A 22,140-nucleotide genomic window follows, 5' to 3' on the forward strand; every position below is an offset into this window, starting at 1 on the left:
CGTTAGCCTGCTCTCTGCGCGGCGGCGTGGCGCTGGTGACGGGCGTCCCCGGGCTCGTTTGGCGGGGGTATGATACTCAGACACGAACACCGTTCCCACACATGGGCCCTTAATTCGGCGGCGTGCCCGTTAGTGCCACGCTGAGTTAACTTAAGCGCCGCTCGACGTCCGAGGGGTTCTCAGGGCGAACTATCGGCCTCCGTGGCTTAGCCGAAGGGCACCTGTCAATCAGTCAGCCAAGCTGCACTGGCTCTGCAGCGGTCCGCAATGAAGCGGCTCCGGGTGTTTTTCAGGGGTCGATCCGCTCCAGGATTTTGTGCCAACTTCTGCTCTTAACTATTTCATTAGCGCAAGCGTATCTCAGTCTGACGTCTGTGTGAGCACCAGCTACAGCTGCAGACTGCAGAGTGCATGCTGAAGATACTGTTACTGTGCTCAGGTACAGGAGTGAACCAGCGTGGTTTATAGGTCTGTCAGATAACTGGAACTGAGGCTGCTGGTTGGAACAAAAAACCGGAATGCAGATGCACCATGCTCACGAGAGTCACATCCTCACCAGGCAGCCATTTTGGCTCCTTCTGGTTGCGGTCGCATAAAATGGGCACCTTCTGAAGGAATATTGGACCACTACATGCATTACATTGATAAAATGAGAAAGCCAGTGGGATGCATGAAGGCTTTCTTTCAATCTTAATTAAAATAATGTGAAATAATTAACATTAATAATGTATAATACTTCAGGCAAAAGGTACCAATGTCTTTTATTTGAGTTTATTTTAATAAGTATCGCTTGAAGAAAAAAATGTCTATAAAAATGAATATGCTTATTATTCTCAAACACAGCAGCTGTCTTATGCCAGTGGGTCCCAATCTTGTTCCTGGAGATTTACCATCCTGCAGCTTTTCAATTCAATCCTAATTTGCACACCTGACTCTACTAATCAGCAGCTCAGTGGGATCTCTCGCTGCTGAATGAGGTGAGCTTTGTTAGGGCTGGAATGAAAACCTACAGGACGGTAGATCTCTAGCTGTTGAATGAGCTGTGATTTGTTAGGGTTGGAGTGAAAACCTACAGGACAATAGATCTCTAGCTGTTTAATGAGGTGGGCTTTGTTAGGGTTGGAGTGAAAACCTACAGCACTGTAGATCTCCAGGAACAGGATTGGAAACTATTGTTTTACGCTTGGAAGATATTTATTCATGGATGGTCATGAGAGTAAATGGAAATGAGAGTGAATGATCATGAGCATAGACCGTAGAAAAATATGGACAGTGTCACTGTGACATCACCCATTGACTCTCCATGGGCTTGGTGAAAAGCATTTTGAAAGCCCGGGATCTTCACAGCCCAGGTATGTCCAGGACCTTCTGCCGGAATCTTTATGGTTATTTTTTATTTATTTAGCCAGGTAGGTCAACTATAGGAACTCCGTTATCTTTCGCAGTGACAAACTGGGGAATGAAAGTGGGTCAAATCCCTGTGTTTAAAATGCCCTGACACAGTACAGAGATACGCACTGCTGCATAAATCAATACCCTCCAGGAATTCAATCTCGCTCCTTCTCAATATCATTCACGATCTCTCATAAATCCCCACGGCATCAGCTTCTATTGGTGCTCAGGCTTATACAAGCTAAGTAACTAGACAAACGGAACAAGTGGACAACAGTTTAATGCATCCCTCCCTGCAGATGGTCTGTTCACAGTTTTACGGAGCTGTTGCTGAAGCTTTGGATCAATGACAAGCGTGTTTGGGACTTTGGTTTCTGCATTTTGGACTGAAAGCCGTCCACGACCTCCTGTCTGTGTGCGGGGTGGGGGGGTGGGGGGGTGGGGGGGCGGTGCGGCCAAATACTTTGACCAAACACTGATGGAGCGCTGTTTCTCTCAGGTGTGCTCCACTGTTCCAGCTCACCTGTGGCTCTGTTTCACTCAGGTGTGCTTCTCTATCCCAGCACACCTGTGGCTCTGATTCTCTCAGGTGTGCTTCTCTATCCCAGCTCACGGCTCTGTTCTCAGGTGTGCTCACTATCCAGCACTTGCTCTGATTCTCTCAGGTGTGTTCCTCTATCCCAGCTCACCTGTGGCTCTGATTCTCTCAGGTGTGTTCCTCTATCCCAGCTCACCTGTGGCTCTGATTCTCTCAGGTGTGTTCCTCTATCCCAGCTCACCTGTGGCTCTGATTCTCTCAGGTGTGTTCCTCTATCCCAGCTCACCTGTGGCTCTGATTCTCTCAGGTGTGTTCCTCTATCCCAGCTCACCTGTGGCTCTGATTCTCTCAGGTGTGCTCCACTATCCCAGCTCACCTGTGGCTCTGATTCTCTCAGGTGTGCTCCTCTGTCCCAGCTCACCTGTGGCTCTGATTCTCTCAGGTGTGCTCCACTATCCCAGCTCACCTGTGGCTCTGATTCTCTCAGGTGTGCTCCTCTGTCCCAGCTCACCTGTGGCTCTGATTCTCTCAGGTGTGTTCCTCTATCCCAGCTCACCTGTGGCTCTAACCTCTGCACCACTGCGGCTTCAGCACCCCCTGCTGTTAAAGTACCTGAGCCGGGTCGCTGTGATGGGACAGACCTGTCACCTAAATCCTTTTCTTTTCTAAGAACTTCCCTTGGCTGTATATCCAGAAATTACTGCTGTCCATTAAGTCCATATGCCAAAGGTCATGGGTACAACATTTTATTATGAAAAATACATCTCTTTCTCAGTAGTGCTGAACTAGCTGTGCGATTTTGAAGGAAATTGGCTCTGCAGGGGAAACCTTTTCTTTTTTTTTTTTAATGAAACTTGATTTCAAGCTTTAATTTCATATATTAGAAAATTATGACTGTGATGTAAATTCCTTATACATTTTCCAGAAAACAGCCCTGGGTACAATTTGAGTAATGAAATGAGAGTCTCGCTGTCTCATAAATGTTTCATAAATGTTTAAACACCAACTAATTAAGCTTTGTGATTACATTATAGAGGGCTCTCTATACGGAAACTATCTCACTGTACTAATAAAATGAAATAAATCATTGATTGATGTACATTTATATGAGACATTAAGGCTTTTTTGCTCTAAGAAATAAGCAGATTTAACTGGCAGTTTTGTAGAAATTGGAAATGAGGCAAAAAAAAATTTTTTTTTGAAGTTGCCACCACAACCTTTGAACCTTAGAATCTTTGAACCTGGGGTTTTGGCATCGCTGACAAGAGGGAGGGGCCATCTTGCCTCTAACCCCCGCTTGCTAAACAAGATTTAAATCTCTGTTCACAAATGGCCTGCTGCTCTACTGCAGGTGTGACGTCAGGGCACTGGGCCTTTCACAGTTGCCTTAAGATGCTAAGGCTGCGTGTAAGCTCGCCTCCTAGATGGTCACAGCCACTGGGCCTATTACGTCTTCCCTCCAATGAGGCTACGAGGCAGGGGCCTTATAAGCTCCCTGCCTAAGAGGTAGCAGGAGGAGCCTTATAACGCTCCCTCCTTAATGAGGTGGCATGCCAGGCAGGGTCCTTATACGCTCCCTCCTTAATGAGGTAGATCCAGGTGCAGGAGCCTTGTACGCTCCCTCCTTAATGGTGGTACAGCAGGGAGCCTTTATAACGTCGCCTCCTTATGTGGTAGAGTCAGGTGGCCTTATCAGCTCACCTCTTAATGAGTAGAGGCAGGCGAGCCTTAACCCCTCCTTAATGAGGGTAGGGCAGGGACAGACCTTATAACCTCGGCCTCCTTAATGGGTGAGGCAGGGAGCTTATAACGCTCGCCTCCTAAAGGTAAGGCAGGGAGCCAAACGCTCGCTCCTTATGAGTAGAGCGGACCTTATAACGCTCTGCCTCCTTAAGGAGGTAGGGCAGGGAACCTTATAACGTTTCGCTCCTTAATGAGGTAGAGAGAGCGGGAGCCTTATACGTCCGCCTCCTTAATTGGGGTAAGCAGGGAGCCTTATAACGTCTGCCCCTAATGGTGATTCATAGAGGGCCTTATACGCTCTCCTTAATGAGATAGAGCAGGGAGCCTTATAACGCTGCCTCCTTAATGAGGTAGAGGAGGGAGCCTTATAACGTCCCCTCCTTATGAGGTAGTAGGCAGAGCCTTATAACGCTCGCCTCCTTAATGAGTAGAGGCAGGGGCCTATACGCTCGCCCCTAATGAGTAGAGGCAGGGAGCCTTATAACGCTCCGCCTCCTTAATGAGGTAGAGGCAGGGAGCCTATAACGCTCGCTCCTTAATGAGGTAGAGTCAGGAGCCTTATAACGCTCGCCTCTAATGAGGTAGAGGCAGGGAGCCTTATAACGCTCCCTCCTTAATGAGGTAGAGCAGGAGCAGGGAGCCTTATAGCGCCGCCTCCTTAATGAGGTAGAGGCAGGGAGCCTTATACGCCGCCTCCTTATGAGTAGAGGCAGGGAGCCTTATAACGCTCCCTCCTTAATGAGGTAGAGGCAGGGAGCCTTATAACGCTCGCCTCCTTAATGAGGTAGAGGCAGGAGCCTTATAACGCTCGCCTCCTTAATGAGGTAGAGCAGGAGCCTTATAACGCTCGCCTCCTTAATGAGGTAGAGGCAGGGAGCCTTATAACGCTCGCCTCCTTAATGAGGTAGAGGCAGGGAGCCTTATAACGCTCCCTCCTTAATGAGGTAGAGGCGGGGAGCTTATAACGCTCCTCCTTAATGAGGTAGAGGCAGGGAGCCTTATAACGCTCCCTCCTTAATGAGGTAAGGCAGGAGCCTTATAACGCTCGCCTCCTTAATGAGGTAGAGGCAGGGAGGCAGGGAGCCTTATAACGCTCCCCTCCTTAATGAGGTAGAGGCAGGGAGGCAGGGAGCCTTATAACGCTCCCCTCCTTAATGAGGTAGAGGCAGGGAGCCTTATAACGCTCGCCTCCTTAATGAGGTAGGCAGGGAGCCTTATAACGCTCGCCTCCTTAATGAGGTAAGGCAGGGAGCCTTATAACGCTCGCCTCCTTAATGAGGTAGAGGCAGGGAGCCTTATAACGCTCCCTCCTTAATGAGGTAGAGGCAGGGGCAGGGAGCCTTATAACGCTCGCCTCCTTAATGAGGTAGAGCAGGGAGCCTTATAACGCTCGCCTCCTTAATGAGGTAGAGGCAGGGAGCCTTATAACGCTCCCCTCCTTAATGAGGTAGAGGCAGGGAGCCTTATAACGCTCGCCTCCTTAATGAGGTAGAGGCAGGGAGCCTTATAACGCTCGCCTCCTTAATGAGGTAGAGGCAGGGAGCCTTATAACGCTCGCCTCCTTAATGAGGTAGAGGCAGGGAGCCTTATAACGCTCGCCTCCTTAATGAGGTAGAGGCAGGGAGGCAGGGAGCCTTATAACGCTCGCCTCCTTAATGAGGTAGAGGCAGGGAGCCTTATAACGCTCGCCTCCTTAATGAGGTAGAGGCAGGGAGCCTTATAACGCTCGCCTCCTTAATGAGGTAGAGGCAGGGAGGAGACCTTATAGCGCTCGCCTCCTTAATGAGGTAGAGGCCAGGGAGCCTTATAACGCTCGCCTCCTTAATGAGGTAGAGGCAGGGAGCCTTATAACGCTCCCTCCTTAATGAGGTAGAGGCAGGGAGCCTGCGATAACGCTCGCCTCCTTAATGAGGTAGAGGCAGGGAGCCTTATAACGCTCGCCTCCTTAATGAGGTAGAGGCAGGGAGCCTTATAACGCTCGCCTCCTTAATGAGGCAGAGGCAGGGAGGTAGGGAGGCCTGGCAGACAGTAATTATCCTGAACAGCATGAGCGGGGAAATGTTCACAATGCCGCAGCTTTCAGCTGCAAAACCAACCCGCGCTCAGTGTTCTACAGGGTTATTAATAGACACAATAACAACGTGAGACTGGAAATGACCAGACGAGAGAGAAAGGGGGGGGGGGGGGGGGCTGGGTTTAAGAGAAAGTGTGTGAGTACTTATGGCTGATTATTCTAATCTGTGTGAAGACCTGGGTTAAACTCTGAACTTGCTTGTTCCTCACTCTCTCCATCTCTGTCTCTCTCCCTCTGCTCGTCTTTCACTCCCTTGTTCTGTTCTCAGTACTGCACGGCATATAATGGCATGTAAGGGTACAGGAGGGGACAACTTTTCCTTTTTAGACATCGTTGTACATCGTGTATTTTACAGAGATCAGGAACGTGTGTGTGTGCTGGCGTGCATGTGGGCATGCGTGTAGGTGTGTGTAGGTGTGTGTGCGTGCGTGTGTGTGCGTGCGTGCGTGTGTGTGTGTGTAGGTGTGTGTGTGTGTGTAGGTGTGTGTGCGTGCGTGTGTGTGTGTGCGTGCGTGCTGTGTAGTTGTAGGTGTGTTGCGTGCCCTGCTGTGTGTGCATTGTGTGCGTGCTGTCTGCGTGCTGTGATGTGGTGCGGTTGTGTGTCGTGCGTGTGTGTGTGTGTGTGTGTGCGTGCGTGCTGCGTAGGTGCGTGTGTGTGTGCGGCGTGTGTGTGCGTGTGTGTGTGCGTGCGTGCGTGTGCGTGTGCGTGCGTGCGTGCGTGCGTGTGTGTGTGTGTAGGTGTGCGTGCGTGCGTGTGCGTGCGTGTGTATGTTTGTGAGGAGAGATGAGCGGTACTGTGTCTGGGACTGTGTTATAACATCTCAGACCGCTGAAACACTCAGCGTTATAATTTTAATAATTGAGGCCTATTTCATTAGAACATGCTTTATCCAGCCCCCTGTTAGAGCTGCCTGGCGCTGGAATGACTCCCACAGTCTGGGAAACTTCAGCCGCTTCCATCCTCCGGTATACATTATTAAAGCTGGGAAGCAGCGTTATTAGGACTGGACCACACACCGGGGGCCCAGAGAGCCTCGTTACGGACCAGCTGTGGCCACTAGACCGGGCTTCTCTCGGGCTGCACAGGAAGTAATATCAGGTCAAGTTATGTGCAGTTAATGCTGGTCGGGGTGCACAGGAAGTGACATCAGGTCTAAGTTATGCGCAGTTAATGCTGGTCGGGGTGCACAGGCATTTTTCTTAAAATGATGGTCGAACAACAGAATCAGTTTGGGTCTCGTTACGATTGTTACTATTACTGCTATTTGTTTCTTTCTTCACACAGAGAAAGTCACTGAACTGCATTTCATATATTATTCATAAGCGGTGTCAAATATTTACTAAAGCAATTCAACTTAAGAACTTTTCTCCAGGGTACAACTTGGGATTTCAACGGGAAACCTATGCAGTGTGTGACAGATGCATAGTTCCTTAAACTGCTGCGGGCCCATCCCAGAGAGAGAGCAGGGTGTAGAGCTATATTAGTGCAGTAGAGAGCAGGGTGTAGAGCTGTATTAGTGCAGTAGAGAGCAGGGTGTAGAGCAGGGTGTAGAGCTATATTAGTGCAGTAGAGAGCAGGGTGTAGAGCTGTATTAGTGCAGTAGAGAGCAGGGTGTAGAGCTATATTAGTGCAGTAGAGAGCAGGGTGTAGAGCTGTATTAGTGCAGTAGAGAGCAGGGTGTAGAGCTATATTAGTGCAGTAGAGAGCAGGGTGTAGAGCTGTATTAGTGCAGTAGAGAGCAGGGTGTAGAGCTGTATTAGTGCAGTAGAGAGCAGGGTGTAGAGCTATATTAGTGCAGTAGAGAGCAGGGTGTAGAGCTGTATTAGTGCTAGGAGCAGGGTGTAGAGCTTATTAGTGCAGTAGAGCAGGTGTAGAGCTGTATTAGTGCAGTAGAGAGCAGGGTGTAGAGCTATATTAGTGCAGTAGAGAGCAGGGTGTAGAGCTGTATATTAGTGCAGTAGAGAGCAGGGTGTAGAGCTGTATTGTGCAGTAGAGAGCAGTGTGTAGAGCAGTTTAACTGATTAGTGCAGTAGACAGGAGAGCAGGGTGTAGAGCTATATTAGTGCAGTAGAGAGCAGGGTGTAGAGCTGTATTAGTGCAGTAGAGAGCAGGGTGTAGAGCTTATTAGTGCAGTAGAGAGCAGGGTGTAGAGCTGTATTAGTGCAGTAGAGAGCAGGGTGTAGGCTGTATTAGTGCAGTAGAGAGCAGGGTGTAGAGCTGTATAGGTGTGCGTAAGAGCAGGTGTAGAGCTGTAGTATAGTGCAGTAGAGAGCAGGGTGTAGAGCTGTATTAGTGCAGTAGAGAGCAGGGTGTAGAGCTGTATTAGTGCAGTAGAGAGCAGGGTGTAGAGCTGTATTAGTGCAGTAGAGAGCAGGGTGTAGAGCTGTATTAGTGCAGTAGAGAGCAGGGTGTAGAGCTTATTAGTGCAGTAGAGAGCAGGGTGTAGAGCTGTATTAGTGCAGTAGAGAGCAGGGTGTAGAGCGTATATAGTGCAGTAGAGAGAGGGTGTAGAGCTGTATTAGTGCAGTAGAGAGCAGGGTGTAGAGCTGTATTAGTGCAGTAGAGAGCAGGGTGTAGAGCTATATTAGTGCAGTAGAGAGCAGGGTGTAGAGCTTATTAGTGCAGTAGAGAGCAGGGTGTAGAGCTGTATTAGTGCAGTAGAGAGCAGGGTGTAGAGCTGTATTAGTGCAGTAGAGAGCAGGGTGTAGAGCTGTATTAGTGCAGTAGAGAGCAGGGTGTTGAGAGCAGGTGAGTATTAGTGCAGTAGAGAGCAGGGTGTAGAGCTGTATTAGTGCAGTAGAGAGCAGGGTGTAGAGCTGTATTAGTGCAGTAGAGAGCAGGGTGTAGAGCTGTATTAGTGCAGTAGAGAGCAGGGTGTAGAGCTATATTAGTGCAGTAGAGAGCAGGGTGTAGAGCTGTATTAGTGCAGTAGAGAGCAGGGTGTAGAGCTGTATTAGTGCAGTAGAGAGCAGGGTGTAGAGCTGTATTAGTGCAGTAGAGAGCAGGGTGTAGAGCTGTATTAGTGCAGTAGAGAGCAGGTGTAGTGTATTAGTGCAGTAGAGAGCAGGGTGTAGAGCTGTATTAGTGCAGTAGAGAGCAGGGTGTAGAGCTATATTAGTGCAGTAGAGAGCAGGGTGTAGAGCTGTATTAGTGCAGTAGAGAGCAGGGTGTAGAGCTTATTAGTGCAGTAGAGAGCAGGGTGTAGAGCTTATTAGTGCAGTAGAGAGCAGGGTGTAGAGCTGTATTGTGCAGTAGAGAGCAGGGTGTAGAGCAGGTGTAGAGCTTATTGTGCAGTAGAGAGCAGGGTGTAGAGCTGTATTAGTGCAGTAGAGAGCAGGGTGTAGAGCAGGGTGTAGAGCTGTATTCGTGCAGTAGAGAGCAGGGTGTAGAGCTGTATTAGTGCAGTAGAGAGCAGGGTGTAGAGCAGGGTGTAGAGCTGTATTAGTGCAGTAGAGAGCAGGGTGTAGAGCTGTATTAGTGCAGTAGAGAGCAGGGAGTTGTAGAGAGCAGGTGTAGAGCTTATTAGTGCAGTAGAGAGCAGGGTGTAGAGCTGTATTAGTGCAGTAGAGAGCAGGGTGTAGAGCTTATTAGTGCAGTAGAGAGCAGTGGGTATGTCGTAAGCAGGGTAGAGCTGTATTAGTGCAGTGAGAGCAGGGTGTAGAGCTAATTAGTGCAGTAGAGAGCAGGGTGTAGAGCTGTATTAGTGCAGTAGGAGCAGGGTGTAGAGCTTATTAGGCAGTAGAGAGCAGGGTGTAGAGCTGTATTAGTGCAGTAGAGAGCAGGGTGTAGAGCTATATTAGTGCAGTAGAGAGCAGGTGTAGAGCTGTATTAGTGCAGTAGAGAGCAGGGTGTAGAGCTGATATTAGTGCAGTAGAGAGCAGGTGTAGAGCTTATTAGGCAGTAGAGAGCAGGTGTAGAGTTATTAGGAGAGGTGTAGAGCTGTATAGTGCAGTAGAGAGCAGGGTGTAGAGCTGTATTAGTGCAGTAGAGAGCAGGGTGTAGAGCTGTATTAATGCAGTAGAGAGCAGGGTGTAGAGCTGTATTAGTGCAGTAGAGAGCAGGGTGTAGAGCTGTATTCACAGCAGCTTGCTGCCTTATAATGCATTTATCCTGCATTACGTCTGAAATTGCAGGCAGCCCAGGGCTGGTGGCAGTTATTGATTTCCCTTCTCTGGATAGATATATGGATATATATCCCCCCCCCCCCCGCCCCCACACTTCCCCCAGGTAGGTCACTCTTCATGGACTCTCTCTCTGTGGTGAAGAACCCTGAAGCCCAGCTTTAGTGAGCCCCCCTGAGATATGGTTCATCTGATAAACTCCCCCTCGCTGCCCCCCTCCCCCTCCCTCCTGGATCTCCCCCCACGCACATCCCCCTGGAGAGCCCTCTCTGGCTGGTTAAGACCACACGCTGTTTACTTTACAGAGCTGCTGACACCGCGCTTTGTCCTCCGCGGAGCAGGGTGAATTATTTATGGCGCTAGCCGTTAGCATCGTTCTCGAGCTCTGATTCGGCCGGTCTCTTGGCCAGAACCATGCGGTATGGCTCACGGTACGGTCGCGCGCGGTACTGTCACGCGTGTACCGCAATCCAGCATTTCCGCTGGAGAAGTCTTCAATGAGGGGAGCTGCATTGCTGGTAGAAACCATGCAATTAATCGACTAATTCATTGATTAAAAGAGTTGATATAGTACGTACATTATGCGTTAGCAGCCTCTGAAAATAGCTTTATGATTTATGGGCCAACCCTCTCTTTGGAGCATGGAACACAAATAGCCGGAGCTGGTATTGGCAACAACAAAAAAAATCAATGAAATCTCCTGTTTCATGAAAGGAATGATTCAAACAAAATATTCTCAGCTGCATTGATCTGTGAAACATGAAGTGTGAAGCGGACCCGTCTACCCACATCCTTCTGCAGACCCGTCTACCCACATCCTTCTGCAGACCCGTCTACCCACATCCTTCTGCAGACCCGTCTACCCACATCCTTCTGCAGACCCGTCTACCCACATCCTTCTGCAGACCCGTCTACCCACATCCTTCTGCAGACCCGTCTACCCACATCCTTCTGCAGACCCGTCTACCCACATCCTTCTGCAGACCCGTCTACCCACATCCTTCTGCAGACCCGTCTACCCACATCCTTCTGCAGACCCGTCTACCCACATCCTTCTGCAGACCCGTCTACCCACATCCTTCTGCAGACCCGTCTACCCACATCCTTCTGCAGACCCGTCTACCACATCCTTCTGCAGACCCGTCTACCCACATCCTTCTGCAGACCCGTCTACCCACATCCTTCTGCAGACCCGTCTACCCACATCCTTCTGCAGACCCGTCTACCCACATCCTTCTGCAGACCCGTCTACCCACATCCTTCTGCAGACCCGTCTACCCACATCCTTCTGCAGACCCATCTACCCACATCCTTCTGCAGACCCGTCTACCCACATCCTTCTGCAGACCCGTCTACCCACATCCTTCTGCAGACCCGTCTACCCACATCCTTCTGCAGACCCGTCTACCCACATCCTTCTGCAGACCCGTCTACCCACATCCTTCTGCAGACCCGTCTACCCACATCCTTCTGCAGACCCGTCTACCCACATCCTTCTGCAGACCCGTCTACCCACATCCTTCTGCAGACCCGTCTACCCACATCCTTCTGCAGACCCGTCTACCCACATCCTTCTGCAGACCCGTCTACCCACATCCTTCTGCAGACCCGTCTAATGGCTTCGTTCTCGTAAGTTATGTCTTGAGCTGGCTGATATACGACCTGCTCTGATTGGCCAAGAATGCTGGCCAATCATAGCCTCCATGCCCTCCGATCTCCAGCAGGTCAGCCTTTTCACCTTTTAAGGGTCAGGGAACAATTCTTACATTATTCCCCATGTTGGCTGAAATGCTTTTTCCCCTCGCTGTTTTTCTTTTACCCGAGAAATTCTGCGGAGGATTCCCATCATGCATTATTGCGACCGATCGCCTGTTACGCTCTGTTTTGGTGCAGCAGATAAACAGCTGGATCCATCTGCAGTTCTGCTTTCTTTCCTGTTTTCCTCCCCAAACCCAGAAGAGACGAGGGGGGGACATCTGTTCCCCGTGAACAGCGCGGCGCGAGCGGAGAGGCGAGCCGCTCTGTCCTCTCCGCCCTCGCAGAACCGGCGGCAGTGCCACGCGGAGCGCCGCGCCCGTGACGGGGGCCTGTCTCCCCGCCAAACGGGATCCGATAAAAAACGCGCCGGCGCAGCGAGAGTTTCAGCCGAGGCGCGTCCCGCTCGTCACCGCCCCCCCCCCCAGCACTGTTTCTCAGCTCTCACTGCTGGGGCTGTGATCTTAAGGGATGCTCCAACATCACACACACGCTCCGTATCGACTGGGTGGCCTGGATCGGCTCCTCCATCGGTCCCAGATGGTCTGTGTCGGACTGCAATGTGTGTGTGTGTGTGTGAGCACTGCACTGCGATGCGTGTGTGTGTGAGCGCTGCGCTGCAATGCGTGTGTGTGTGTGAGCACTGCACTGCGATGCGTGTGTGTGATGACCTAGTGGCAGGTGGCAGCTCTACTCCTGAGGCTAAACCAAGCGGCCAAAACTGGGCTGCGTTTTTGAAGCTCACTTCCTTGTGCCAGTGCGGTTGGCTCCAGTAAAGGTGTTTCAGCCGCCCGTGTGCGTCACTGCAGAGTCACTGTATCTCACGCGCTTAGTGGACGACTGGACTTCATGTCCCTACTGCACAGCCTCTGGCTCCAATTTGTACCACTGAACTACACTTCCCAGGCTTCAAAAAAACGCTTTTCACCAAGCCCATGGAGAGTCAATGAGTGACGTCACAGTGACTTTGTTGATATTTTTCTACAGTCTATGGGCTAAACTCGTTGGGGCACGATGATCCCCAATCCCACAAAGCCCTCCGGTCCACCGGGCGGATCAGCCTGCCGAGCGTCAGCCGCACAGGCCCAGTTCTCCTCCAGCTGGCGGGACCTGTGGGAGCACGCTGGGACAGGTCTGCGTGCAGAGCGGAAAGGTGGGGCGGGCGTTCGCCAGGTCGTTCTTGGCGTGTAGCGGGTGAAGGTTTGGCGGACGCGGGGGATTTGGTCGCGGGGCCAGGACGCCATATGTACGCACGCCAGGAGTCGGCCTCTCTGTCGCGGTAAGTCAGGTCGACGCGCTCCTTCGCGGTAAAGCTCCGTTGCCATGGCATTAAGTTACCGCCGGCCTGGGACCTCCGGCTCGCCCGCGGGGAGAGGAACCCGCTGCGGCGGAGCGAGGAGGCGAGCCTCGCGCCCGGAAAAGACAACAAAACAAAAAGAGAAATCCTCTCCAGGGTGGATTAGCTGCGTGCCGCTGGTGCCACGGTGCGTTTTACCCACAATGCCTTTCAGCCGGAGTTATGTGCAGCTACAGGCAGCGCAGCCAATTTACTGAGGACAGATAAATACTGTGAACACTGAAGCAGTTTATTTGATTAAAAATCCACTCCTTATGGCTTTGTTCTACGGTTTTATGTCTAATTTTGGGCAAATGATTTGGGAATTAGATTAACAGGCTTTAAAAAAAGCTTGTAAAAGGTGTTCCTCTGTGCCTCGTATGAAGAGTTTCTGTACAGCTCTGCATTAGCTCTGCTTTTTTCCACACCCATTTGAACCATAGCAAGGGGGGGGCATTTTTTGACTGTGTTATTGTTCCTCATGTTAACACTGCACATGTAATACACATGTAATAATAATGTAATGCGCACATAAATATGTAATACACATGTAATTATAATGTAATACCCATGGAATTATAAGGTAATGCACACGCTACCACACACTCAGTCCTATACTGTTACTGAAGTGTCTTGTGTAATTAGTCATAATTAATTTTAATATAACATATTTAATAACAGGTCTGAGTTAGAGTTATGATTAGGGTTATGTGAAGAGGTGAGATGGAGAGCCAGAATGGGGATATTCAGGTCATTCACAGGTAGCTGCTTATCAACACAGTGTTACTGCACAGATATGCAAGCAGGAAATCATGCTCATTAATCTGAAAGTCTGAATTGTTTTTCAATCTTTGAGGAATCTGGAATTGCCTGATCAGAGTGGTTTGATATCGGCTGTAAACAGCGATCAATTCAGATTGATTTAAAGCCTTCACACACCAGGAGGAGAATCTTAAAGTCAATTCTAACGCGAGCAGCTCAAATCAATGGCTGCATATTTTTGCATCTCAGATGTCAGACTGACCGACTTTACATTCTGTGAGTCCTGCACTTTGGGATGGAAGCATTTATCACCAGGAAATGGAAATGTATCGCTTGGAAACGTTTATTGGAGTCGCGCTGGGACAGCAATAGCACCGGGGGGCGATAATGAGAATGTTAAACAGCGAGATGCTGCAAACAGACGACATTATCACAACGTTCTCACAAGCTTGGTAAACAATCACACCACACAGGTGCAGCTGCTGCTCATTGGGTCATACGGGTGTGTGTGTGGCGGCGTGCATGACTGCTGCCTGTGTGTGATGTGTGTGTGTGTGTGGTTGTGGTGTGTGTGCATGTGGTGGATGTATCATGTGTGTGTGTGTTGTTGTGTGCGTGGTGTGTGTGTGTGTGCTGTGGCATTTGTGTGGTGTGTATGTGCGTCGTGCTTGTGGTAGTGTGTGTGTGTGTGCGTGCTTGTGTGTGTGTATGTGTGTGTGTGTGTGTGTGTGTGTGTGCGTGCGTGCGCGTGCGTGCCTGTGTGTGTGTATGTTCAGTGGAGATGGCCTGGATGGACAGCTGTCTAAATGTCCTGACGTGATCTGACTGCTGGTGGCGACGGTGGCGGGTGGCTTGGGACTCGGCATTCTGGGATTTTTGTGTCATTGATCCGGCGCTGCTGTGCGGCAAGATAAGGACCCGGCTGCCTCCGCCCGATATCGGTCTCTGAGACAGGAAGTGATCTGACAGTAAGAGGCGGTATGAAAACAGGAAATATGTCTGATTGTCATTAGCTGTTTAATTAAGCTGCACTCACTCACCGGCACACGCACAGATGCCCCTGCCCTGAGACACAAACCGGCCATTTTGGCTGCAGCGATTTTATTTTACTTTTTAAACGCAGGTATCCAGTCACTGTTGCAATCTCCACAAAGTCTAAATTTATCTCAATTGATTTTATTGTATATTCTTTAGGAAATGCAGCTGCACATCTGTGGAGCACTTCGGGTCGCAAAACATTTTATGCAAAACATTTGGTGCCAATAAAGTAATTATTGTGATGTTTATTAATGTCTTTGATTTGATGAAGTATTGTAACACCCGTATAAGGTTAAGATTGATATCACCCCTGACATTGATATCTACTAAGACTGCAGCCCCTGTGAAAATGTTTTGGGGGTGTGTTAAAGGGGTCGTACGGTTGCCCTTTTCTCACAAAACAAAAAATGATCCCAGTGCGGATAATACCATATACCATAATACCATAATCAAGGCCCACCCACACTCAGCATACTCAGTAATACGCAGATTTAATGCTCACAGGTTCTTTGATGGTGAGGAGATAATGTCCTGATCTCTCTGAGAACATCCCCTCCCCTGCTATTCCGGCGTGGGCTCCTTGGCAGAGGGGAGGATTCTCTGGCTGTATTTCCTGTTTAAAAGCTGTTTTATTATTTATTCAGCAGTCTGGGCTTTCAGCCAGGGCTTGAGCACGGGGACTGAAACGGGGGTGAGGTCTGGGGATGAGGTCTGGGGGTGGAGGGGGGGGGGGGGGGGCGATTGGGGTCAAGAGGTCTCCCCAGCACACTTACCAGGGGCTGATGGGCCAGGTCATCTCGGGCTGGAGGAGCCCAAAAAAAAAACCCAGAAGTCCCGGCAAGCAGCGTGCTCCGCTTCGCTCAGGACCCAAATTCCCGTACGGATGCGTATCCCTGGAAACGGCCCGGCGACGCCCTTTGATCCCGGGTAATCCCGCGGATCGATCGCGGAGTGCACACGGAGGTGAAATCCGTTACGGCGTGACTGCCGCTACGGGCTCTGAGCGCCGCCCGCGCCCCCCCGCGCCCCCCCGGCCCTGCGCCTCCCCGGCCCGCGCCCCGGCCTGCGCCTCCCCGGCCCGCTCGTACAGGCGCAGGGGTTTATTCCCCGTCTGTTGTTTTTACTGCTCCCCCTCCTCGGGGCGCGGGCTCTGCCCGTACGCGGTTCGGCTCTCCCTCTCGCTCGTATCGTAACCGTGATGGAGTGGACGGCTCCCGTCTGAAACGGCTTTTTGCCCGATCAGCATCCCCGGGCCCCCGACGGCGAACAGTGTAGGTGTCTCGTAAATGTAGTGCGGAGGTAATTCATGTTTCAGGAGCGAGTCATTAACAAAGCTCCCCCCCCCCCATCCACCCCCCTCTACCCCTCTAAGGCAAATGTGAATGGATTATAGGGAAAAGGGTGTATAGGCGTACGTATCGGAAGACGTTCTTGTTGCACATGTAGTGCGATTCATTTATAACCTTTTTAACGGCCTGTCTTCAGAGGGAAATAAAGAATAACCGCGCCTCTCTGTGTCTCCTGCAGGACAGCGCCACGATGCAGTTCTGCGCCAACAAGCTGGACAAGAAGGACTTCTTCGGGAAATCTGACCCCTTCATGGTTTTCTTCCGGAGCAACGAGGATGGAACGTAGGTTTTTAATGACATTTTTTTTTAAAAAAAGATCATATAGAGAATATTTCTGGAGATCTCAGTGATCTTGTGCTTTATCGGTTATTTTCTGGGACGAGAGACAGCCAGGAGGGCGGGGTTGTTTGAAAGGGTCTTTTTGGGTTGTGGGTGCTGTGTACACCACGCTGGTACCAATGACCAAAAATCCTGCAAATCTCAGGTGATCCACAGTGTCTGAACACATTGGGTAAAAAAGCCATTACAGTTGAGGGAAAAAAAGAAGGATGCACCCGGACACTGTTTGACTGCTCCCAGTGATTTATCAGTAAACGCTTGCATAGACACTTGCAAAAGTGTCTTTCCTCCAAGACAACAACCGCAACAGCTGGATTTTGCATTTCGTGGGCTGGGGCGCTTTTGTGATTCTATCAGGCGGTGGAGTTTGTAGTCGTGCCGGCTCCCCCCCGTTCCTGCTCCTGACAAACGACTCTTCTTCTTCTTCTTCTCGGGCTTTGTGGAGAGAGATAGACATCAGCGGAGCGTTTTTATCCGTTTGCTTTCAGGGGCGTAATAAGAAGAAGGATCTTTCGGGGAGCCGGCTCACATTGCTTTCCCGCCGGCGTCGTTTATTTTGCCTGACAGAGAGAATACCTCTGCGCTCGGCCGCGCGTCACTAAATCATTTTGGGCGCCAATAAAATCCGCGCCACGGCGCCGATCTCTCTGACGGGCTCTGAAGCCCCGTCTCTGTGCGATGACAGGTACCAGTAGCAATACATCAGTTTGTCAGTTGCATTTTTAATTTTATATAGCACCCTTCATAAGGGGGGGGGGGGCGGGATTTCACAGGGGTGGTGCTGCCTCTGCCAGCTGCTCAGTCGGTCTAAATGTGACAGCTTTCGGATCTGTCAATCATATTTTTGACGTGGCATCCCCCCACTGAAATGGCTTGATAACTGAGGGTTTCAAAATGTCACAGAGGTCAAGCGGAGGTCGTGAGGAGTTGTTCGCGTGTGTGTTTTTGACACCAGACACTGACGTCTCCATCTCTCTCTCCGCTGGGCGCAGGTTCACCATCTGCCACAAGACGGAGGTGGTGAAGAACACCCTGAACCCCGTCTGGCAGTCCTTCACCATTCCCGTCCGTGCGCTCTGCAACGGCGACTACGACAGGTAGGGCTGCCCACTGCGCCCCTCCCCAAACCTGGTAACCATGGCGACTACGACAGGTAGGGCTGCCCACTGCGCCCCTCCCCAAACCTGGTAACCATGGCGACTACGACAGGTAGGGCTGCGCGCTGTGCTCCTCCCCAAACCTGGTAACCATGGCGACTACGACAGGTAGGGCTGCGCGCTATGCTCCTCCCCAAACCAGGTATCCATAGCAACTACAACAGGTATGACTGCCCACCATGCTCCTCCCCAAACCTGGTAACCATGGCGACTATGACAGGTAGGGCTGCGCGCTATGCTCCTCCCCAAACCAGGTATCCATAGCAACTACAACAGGTATGACTGCCCGCCATGCTCCTCCCCAAACCTGGTAACCATGGCGACTATGACAGGTAGGGCCACCCGCCACGCTCCTCCCCAAACCTGGTAACCATGGCGACTGTGACAGGTAGGGCTGCCCACTGCGCTCCTCCCCAAACCTGGTATCCATGGCGACTATGACAGGTACGACCGCCCACCACGCTCCTCCCCAAAACTGGTAACCATGGTGACTACGACTGATAGGCCCACCCACTGTTCACCAACCCTGGTATCCATAGCAACTGTACTGTGAGCTGGGCACTACACCCTCAGAAGAACAGGCCTGAAAAAGTGTCTTAAGACACTTATCACTGGGGTGGTGCCCTATCGGTACATAAAACTGTACCCCACGGCAGCAGTACATAATTCACTTGCACCCTTTTTGGCTTGTAAAAGCTGCTTATTAGTACCCAAATGGAACGCTAACATTGTACCTTCAGGGTACACTTGGAAAATTAGTTTTTTAATGGACACAAAAACACCTCCAGTGTATTTTTATTTGTGAGAGTATAGAAACACATTCGGAATGATTTCTGACAGCAATGCGAAGCCGTATAACTGCGTTTAGCGAGGCTGAGCTCTGAAAACACTCACACTGGTGCTTCATTAAGGCCTTTCTGTAGTGACTGTGATGAATACATTCACCAGCAGGGCGGCGCTCCGACGACCCTATCGGTCTTGGCTTCATTTACTCAGGTGTGGTTGATTTCACTCTTCCTCGTCCACCTGGCCGTGCGTCTGATTTCTCTCTTCCTCGTGCACCTGTGCGTGCGTCTGAGTGAGGCGGGTCTGTGTGGCAGCTCATCAGTCTGCCCGGCGGGCAGTTAATCACTGACAGGAAGCTGACTCTGTGGTCTGCCAGGGCTGAGGTTCGCGGCGTTTCCAATGTATGTGGGGGGGGGGGGAGCGGGGGCGGGGTGGTATGGGGGGTTTTTGCTCAGGGTGATGATGACACACTTTTGGTCCTGGGGGGCAGAAAGGTGGGTCGGAAGGGGAAAGGTGTGATTGGGGTCAAACAGAATTGACGCTTGAAACTGACCCAGGATGACATCACAGTGATTTGTTGTGGCTGCTTCAGAGGAAGTAGCACCACAACTAAATATTATTTTAGCAAAGATATGAGAGACTGTAGGATACACACTAATTGGCAGTAATAATAATTATCTATCCACAAAACCAGCACTGGATTCTAGGCCAGTAGGCTATTATAACAAATAGGATTATACACAGTTTGGACACAATTGGGTAATATCAGGCAAAGTAAGCATTCCACAGTTCATTAAAATGATCCTTATTGCTTTAAGGTGTTCAGGTGCAAGCCAATTTGAAACAAACAATAAAGCATAACTTTACCTTATTAGTAATGCAGGTTATTATCGAGTCAGTAATGGGAATGGGAATCCCAAAGCACACAATCTAGGTGCATTCTGGGAAGGGACGCAAGCAAAACAGAGACGGAAAAGTTTAGATGTGCTGATTCCTGCTCCTTTCTCTGAGCACTTGAGAACACAAGAGCACATAATGAGGAGAATAGGCCGCTCAGCCCGTCTACGCTCAGGAGATTAATAAACACAACTTTCACCCCACCAAACTCTTCATTCTGCCTCTCATGAGACCAAATATTCAAACTTTCAGAAAACTCAGTTAACACATTACATTACTTTTCTTATCCAGAGTGATGATCAGTAGTGGAGAGCACATCAGTGTTACTCACAGGAGTACACAAGTATGACATCATCTAGGCACTGAGGCCAATTGATAGTCATTAACTGTAAATGTAAATCTAACCATTAGTCTTTTTTTAGCAACATAACGTATGGCTAGACTGAGAACCCGGCTACAGCTGTACCGGTAACATTATCCAAAAGGAAATGTAGAGGAAGTGAAGAAGGGAGGCTCTATCTACGGGAGGCCAGGCGAGCCACCTGAAGGTGAGAGGGAGTGCTCAGTCATAGCCGTAACCACGGTGATCAGTGCTTTAGCGAGAGAGCTGGGCCCCGAGGGCAGGAGTGCCGCTAGGAATTCTGGGAGCCCTGAAAGAACATTGCTCTGGGCCCCCCTTTTTAATAAAAGAAATTGAATTTTTTTAAAACTGTGGTGGGACATATCGCCCCCCCGAGCTGAGCCCCCCTCCTCCCGAGCTGTGGGCCCCTAGAATCGTCACCACTTTCCCCCCACTAGCGACGGGTCTATAGGCGGGTCACAGCAAGCTAACTCATGGTTCACAGCACGCTAACACACTGGTCACAGCACGCTAACACACTGGTCACAGCACGCTAACTCATGGTTCACAGCACGCTAACACACTGGTCACAGCACGCTAACACACTGGTCACAGCACGCTAACGCGGTTCACAGCACGCTAACACACTGGTCACAGCACGCTAACTCACTGGTCACAGCACGCTAACACACTGGTCACAGCACGCTAACGCGCGGTTCACAGCACGCTAACACACTGGTCACAGCACGCTAACTCACTGGTCACAGCACGCTAACACACTGGTCACAGCACGCTAACACACTGGTCACAGCACGCTAACACACTGGTCACAGCACGCTAACACACTGGTCACAGCACGCTAACACACTGGTCACAGCACGCTAACGCGTGGTTCACAGCACGCTAACACACTGGTCAGCAGAACTCTGGTCACAGCACGCTAACACACTGGTCACAGCACGCTAACACACTGGTCACAGCACGCTAACTCGTGGTTCACAGCACGCTAACTCGTGGTTCACAGCATGCTAACACACTGGTCACAGCACGCTAACACACTGGTCACAGCACGCTAACAATGGTCACAGCACGCTAACTCGTGGTTCACAGCACGCTAACACACTGGTCACAGCATGCTAACACACTGGTCACAGCTCGCTAACACACTGGTCACAGCACGCTAACTCGTGGTTCACAGCACGCTAACGTGCGGGTCACAGCACGCTAACACACTGGTCACAGCACACTAGCTCATGGTTCACAGCACACTAACACACTGGTCACAGCACACTAACTCATGGTTCACAGCACGCTAACACACTGGTCACAGCATGCTAACACGCGGGTCACAGCACACTAACTCATGGTTCACAGCACGCTAACACACTGGTCACAGCACGCTAACACACTGGTGACAGCCCGCTAACACACTGGTCACAGCACGCTAACGCGCGGGTCACAGCACGCTAACACACTGGTCACAGCACGCTACGCCTAACCCCATTTGGTTCACAGCACACTAACGCGGCATCGCGTGGGTCACAGAGCAGCTGACCCATCGGCAGGACTCAGTCTGAGGGGACGGGAGGACAGATGAGCTGTCACGGGCAGCACAGCAAACTTATTTCTGTTTTTACTGTCTGCGTGCAGCACTGACATGGAGGTCAAATACCAACTGATTGCAGAATGGGGAACAGGTGCAGTCGTGGTTTGAAGTGCACAAATACATTTTTTTGGGGGGGGCGGACACCTGTCTGTAGGAGGAAGGAGGAAGGAAGGTTCCCCAGGTGTTGAGGTGAACAGGCAGATGGGACACGAGACAGGAACTCCGGAGGCGAACGCATCTGATCTCTTACCCCCCCCCACCCCCCCACTCGCCTTCCTTTTCTCTCCACTTTGCTCACTCGCTGCCAGGTGGAGGAAGGGAGAGAGGGAGAGAGAGAGGGAGACAGAGAGAGGGAGAAGACAGATAGAGAGAGAGTGAGAGAGAGGGAAAGACAGAGAGAGTGAGAGGAACAGAGAGAGAGAGAGATAGTGAGAGAGCGAGAGAGAGAGAGTATGCGTGTGCATCTTCTAGGCTGCTCAGAAGCCCCCCCAGTTTAAAAATGTTCTCCCTGCTTCTGCTCTGAATTGTGCTGCTACTTCTTTGCTCATTTTCTCTTCTTCATTTTCTCTGGATGATTTTCATTGGATGAGGTGTTGCCCTCCTCTGTGCGGGGAACTGCTGCACACACCTGAGCTCATTTTGGGGATGAGATCAGTTTGGAGATGAGCTCAGTTTGGGGATGAAATCAGTTTGGGGATGAAATCAGTTTGGGGATGAGATCAGTTTGGGGATGAGATCAGTTTGGGGATGAGATCAGTTTGGTGATGAGCTCAGTTTGGAGATGAAATCAGTTTGGTGATGAGCTCAGTTTGGGGATGAAATCAGTTTGGTGATGAGCTCAGTTTGGGGATGAGATCAGTTTGGGGATGAGATCAGTTTGGGGATGAGATCAGTTTGGTGATGAGC

General features: G+C 50.6%; 1 protein-coding gene across 3 annotated transcripts in view; it reads left to right on the forward strand.

The window, feature by feature from the left end:
- The window catches only part of LOC135238016 (copine-5), a 139,735-nt gene that overhangs the window by 80,641 nt on the left and 36,954 nt on the right, over positions 1 to 22,140 (forward strand). For all 3 annotated transcript variants that reach the window (XM_064305644.1, XM_064305643.1, XM_064305645.1), the window contains 2 exons: positions 16,288 to 16,391; positions 17,441 to 17,545. In XM_064305644.1, coding sequence (XP_064161714.1) covers positions 16,288 to 16,391; positions 17,441 to 17,545 — 209 coding nt within the window. The remainder of the gene's footprint in view (positions 1 to 16,287; positions 16,392 to 17,440; positions 17,546 to 22,140) is intronic.

This window comes from Anguilla rostrata, chromosome 13, assembly GCF_018555375.3.
Source record: "Anguilla rostrata isolate EN2019 chromosome 13, ASM1855537v3, whole genome shotgun sequence".
In the NCBI taxonomy this organism is placed as follows: domain Eukaryota; kingdom Metazoa; phylum Chordata; class Actinopteri; order Anguilliformes; family Anguillidae; genus Anguilla; species Anguilla rostrata.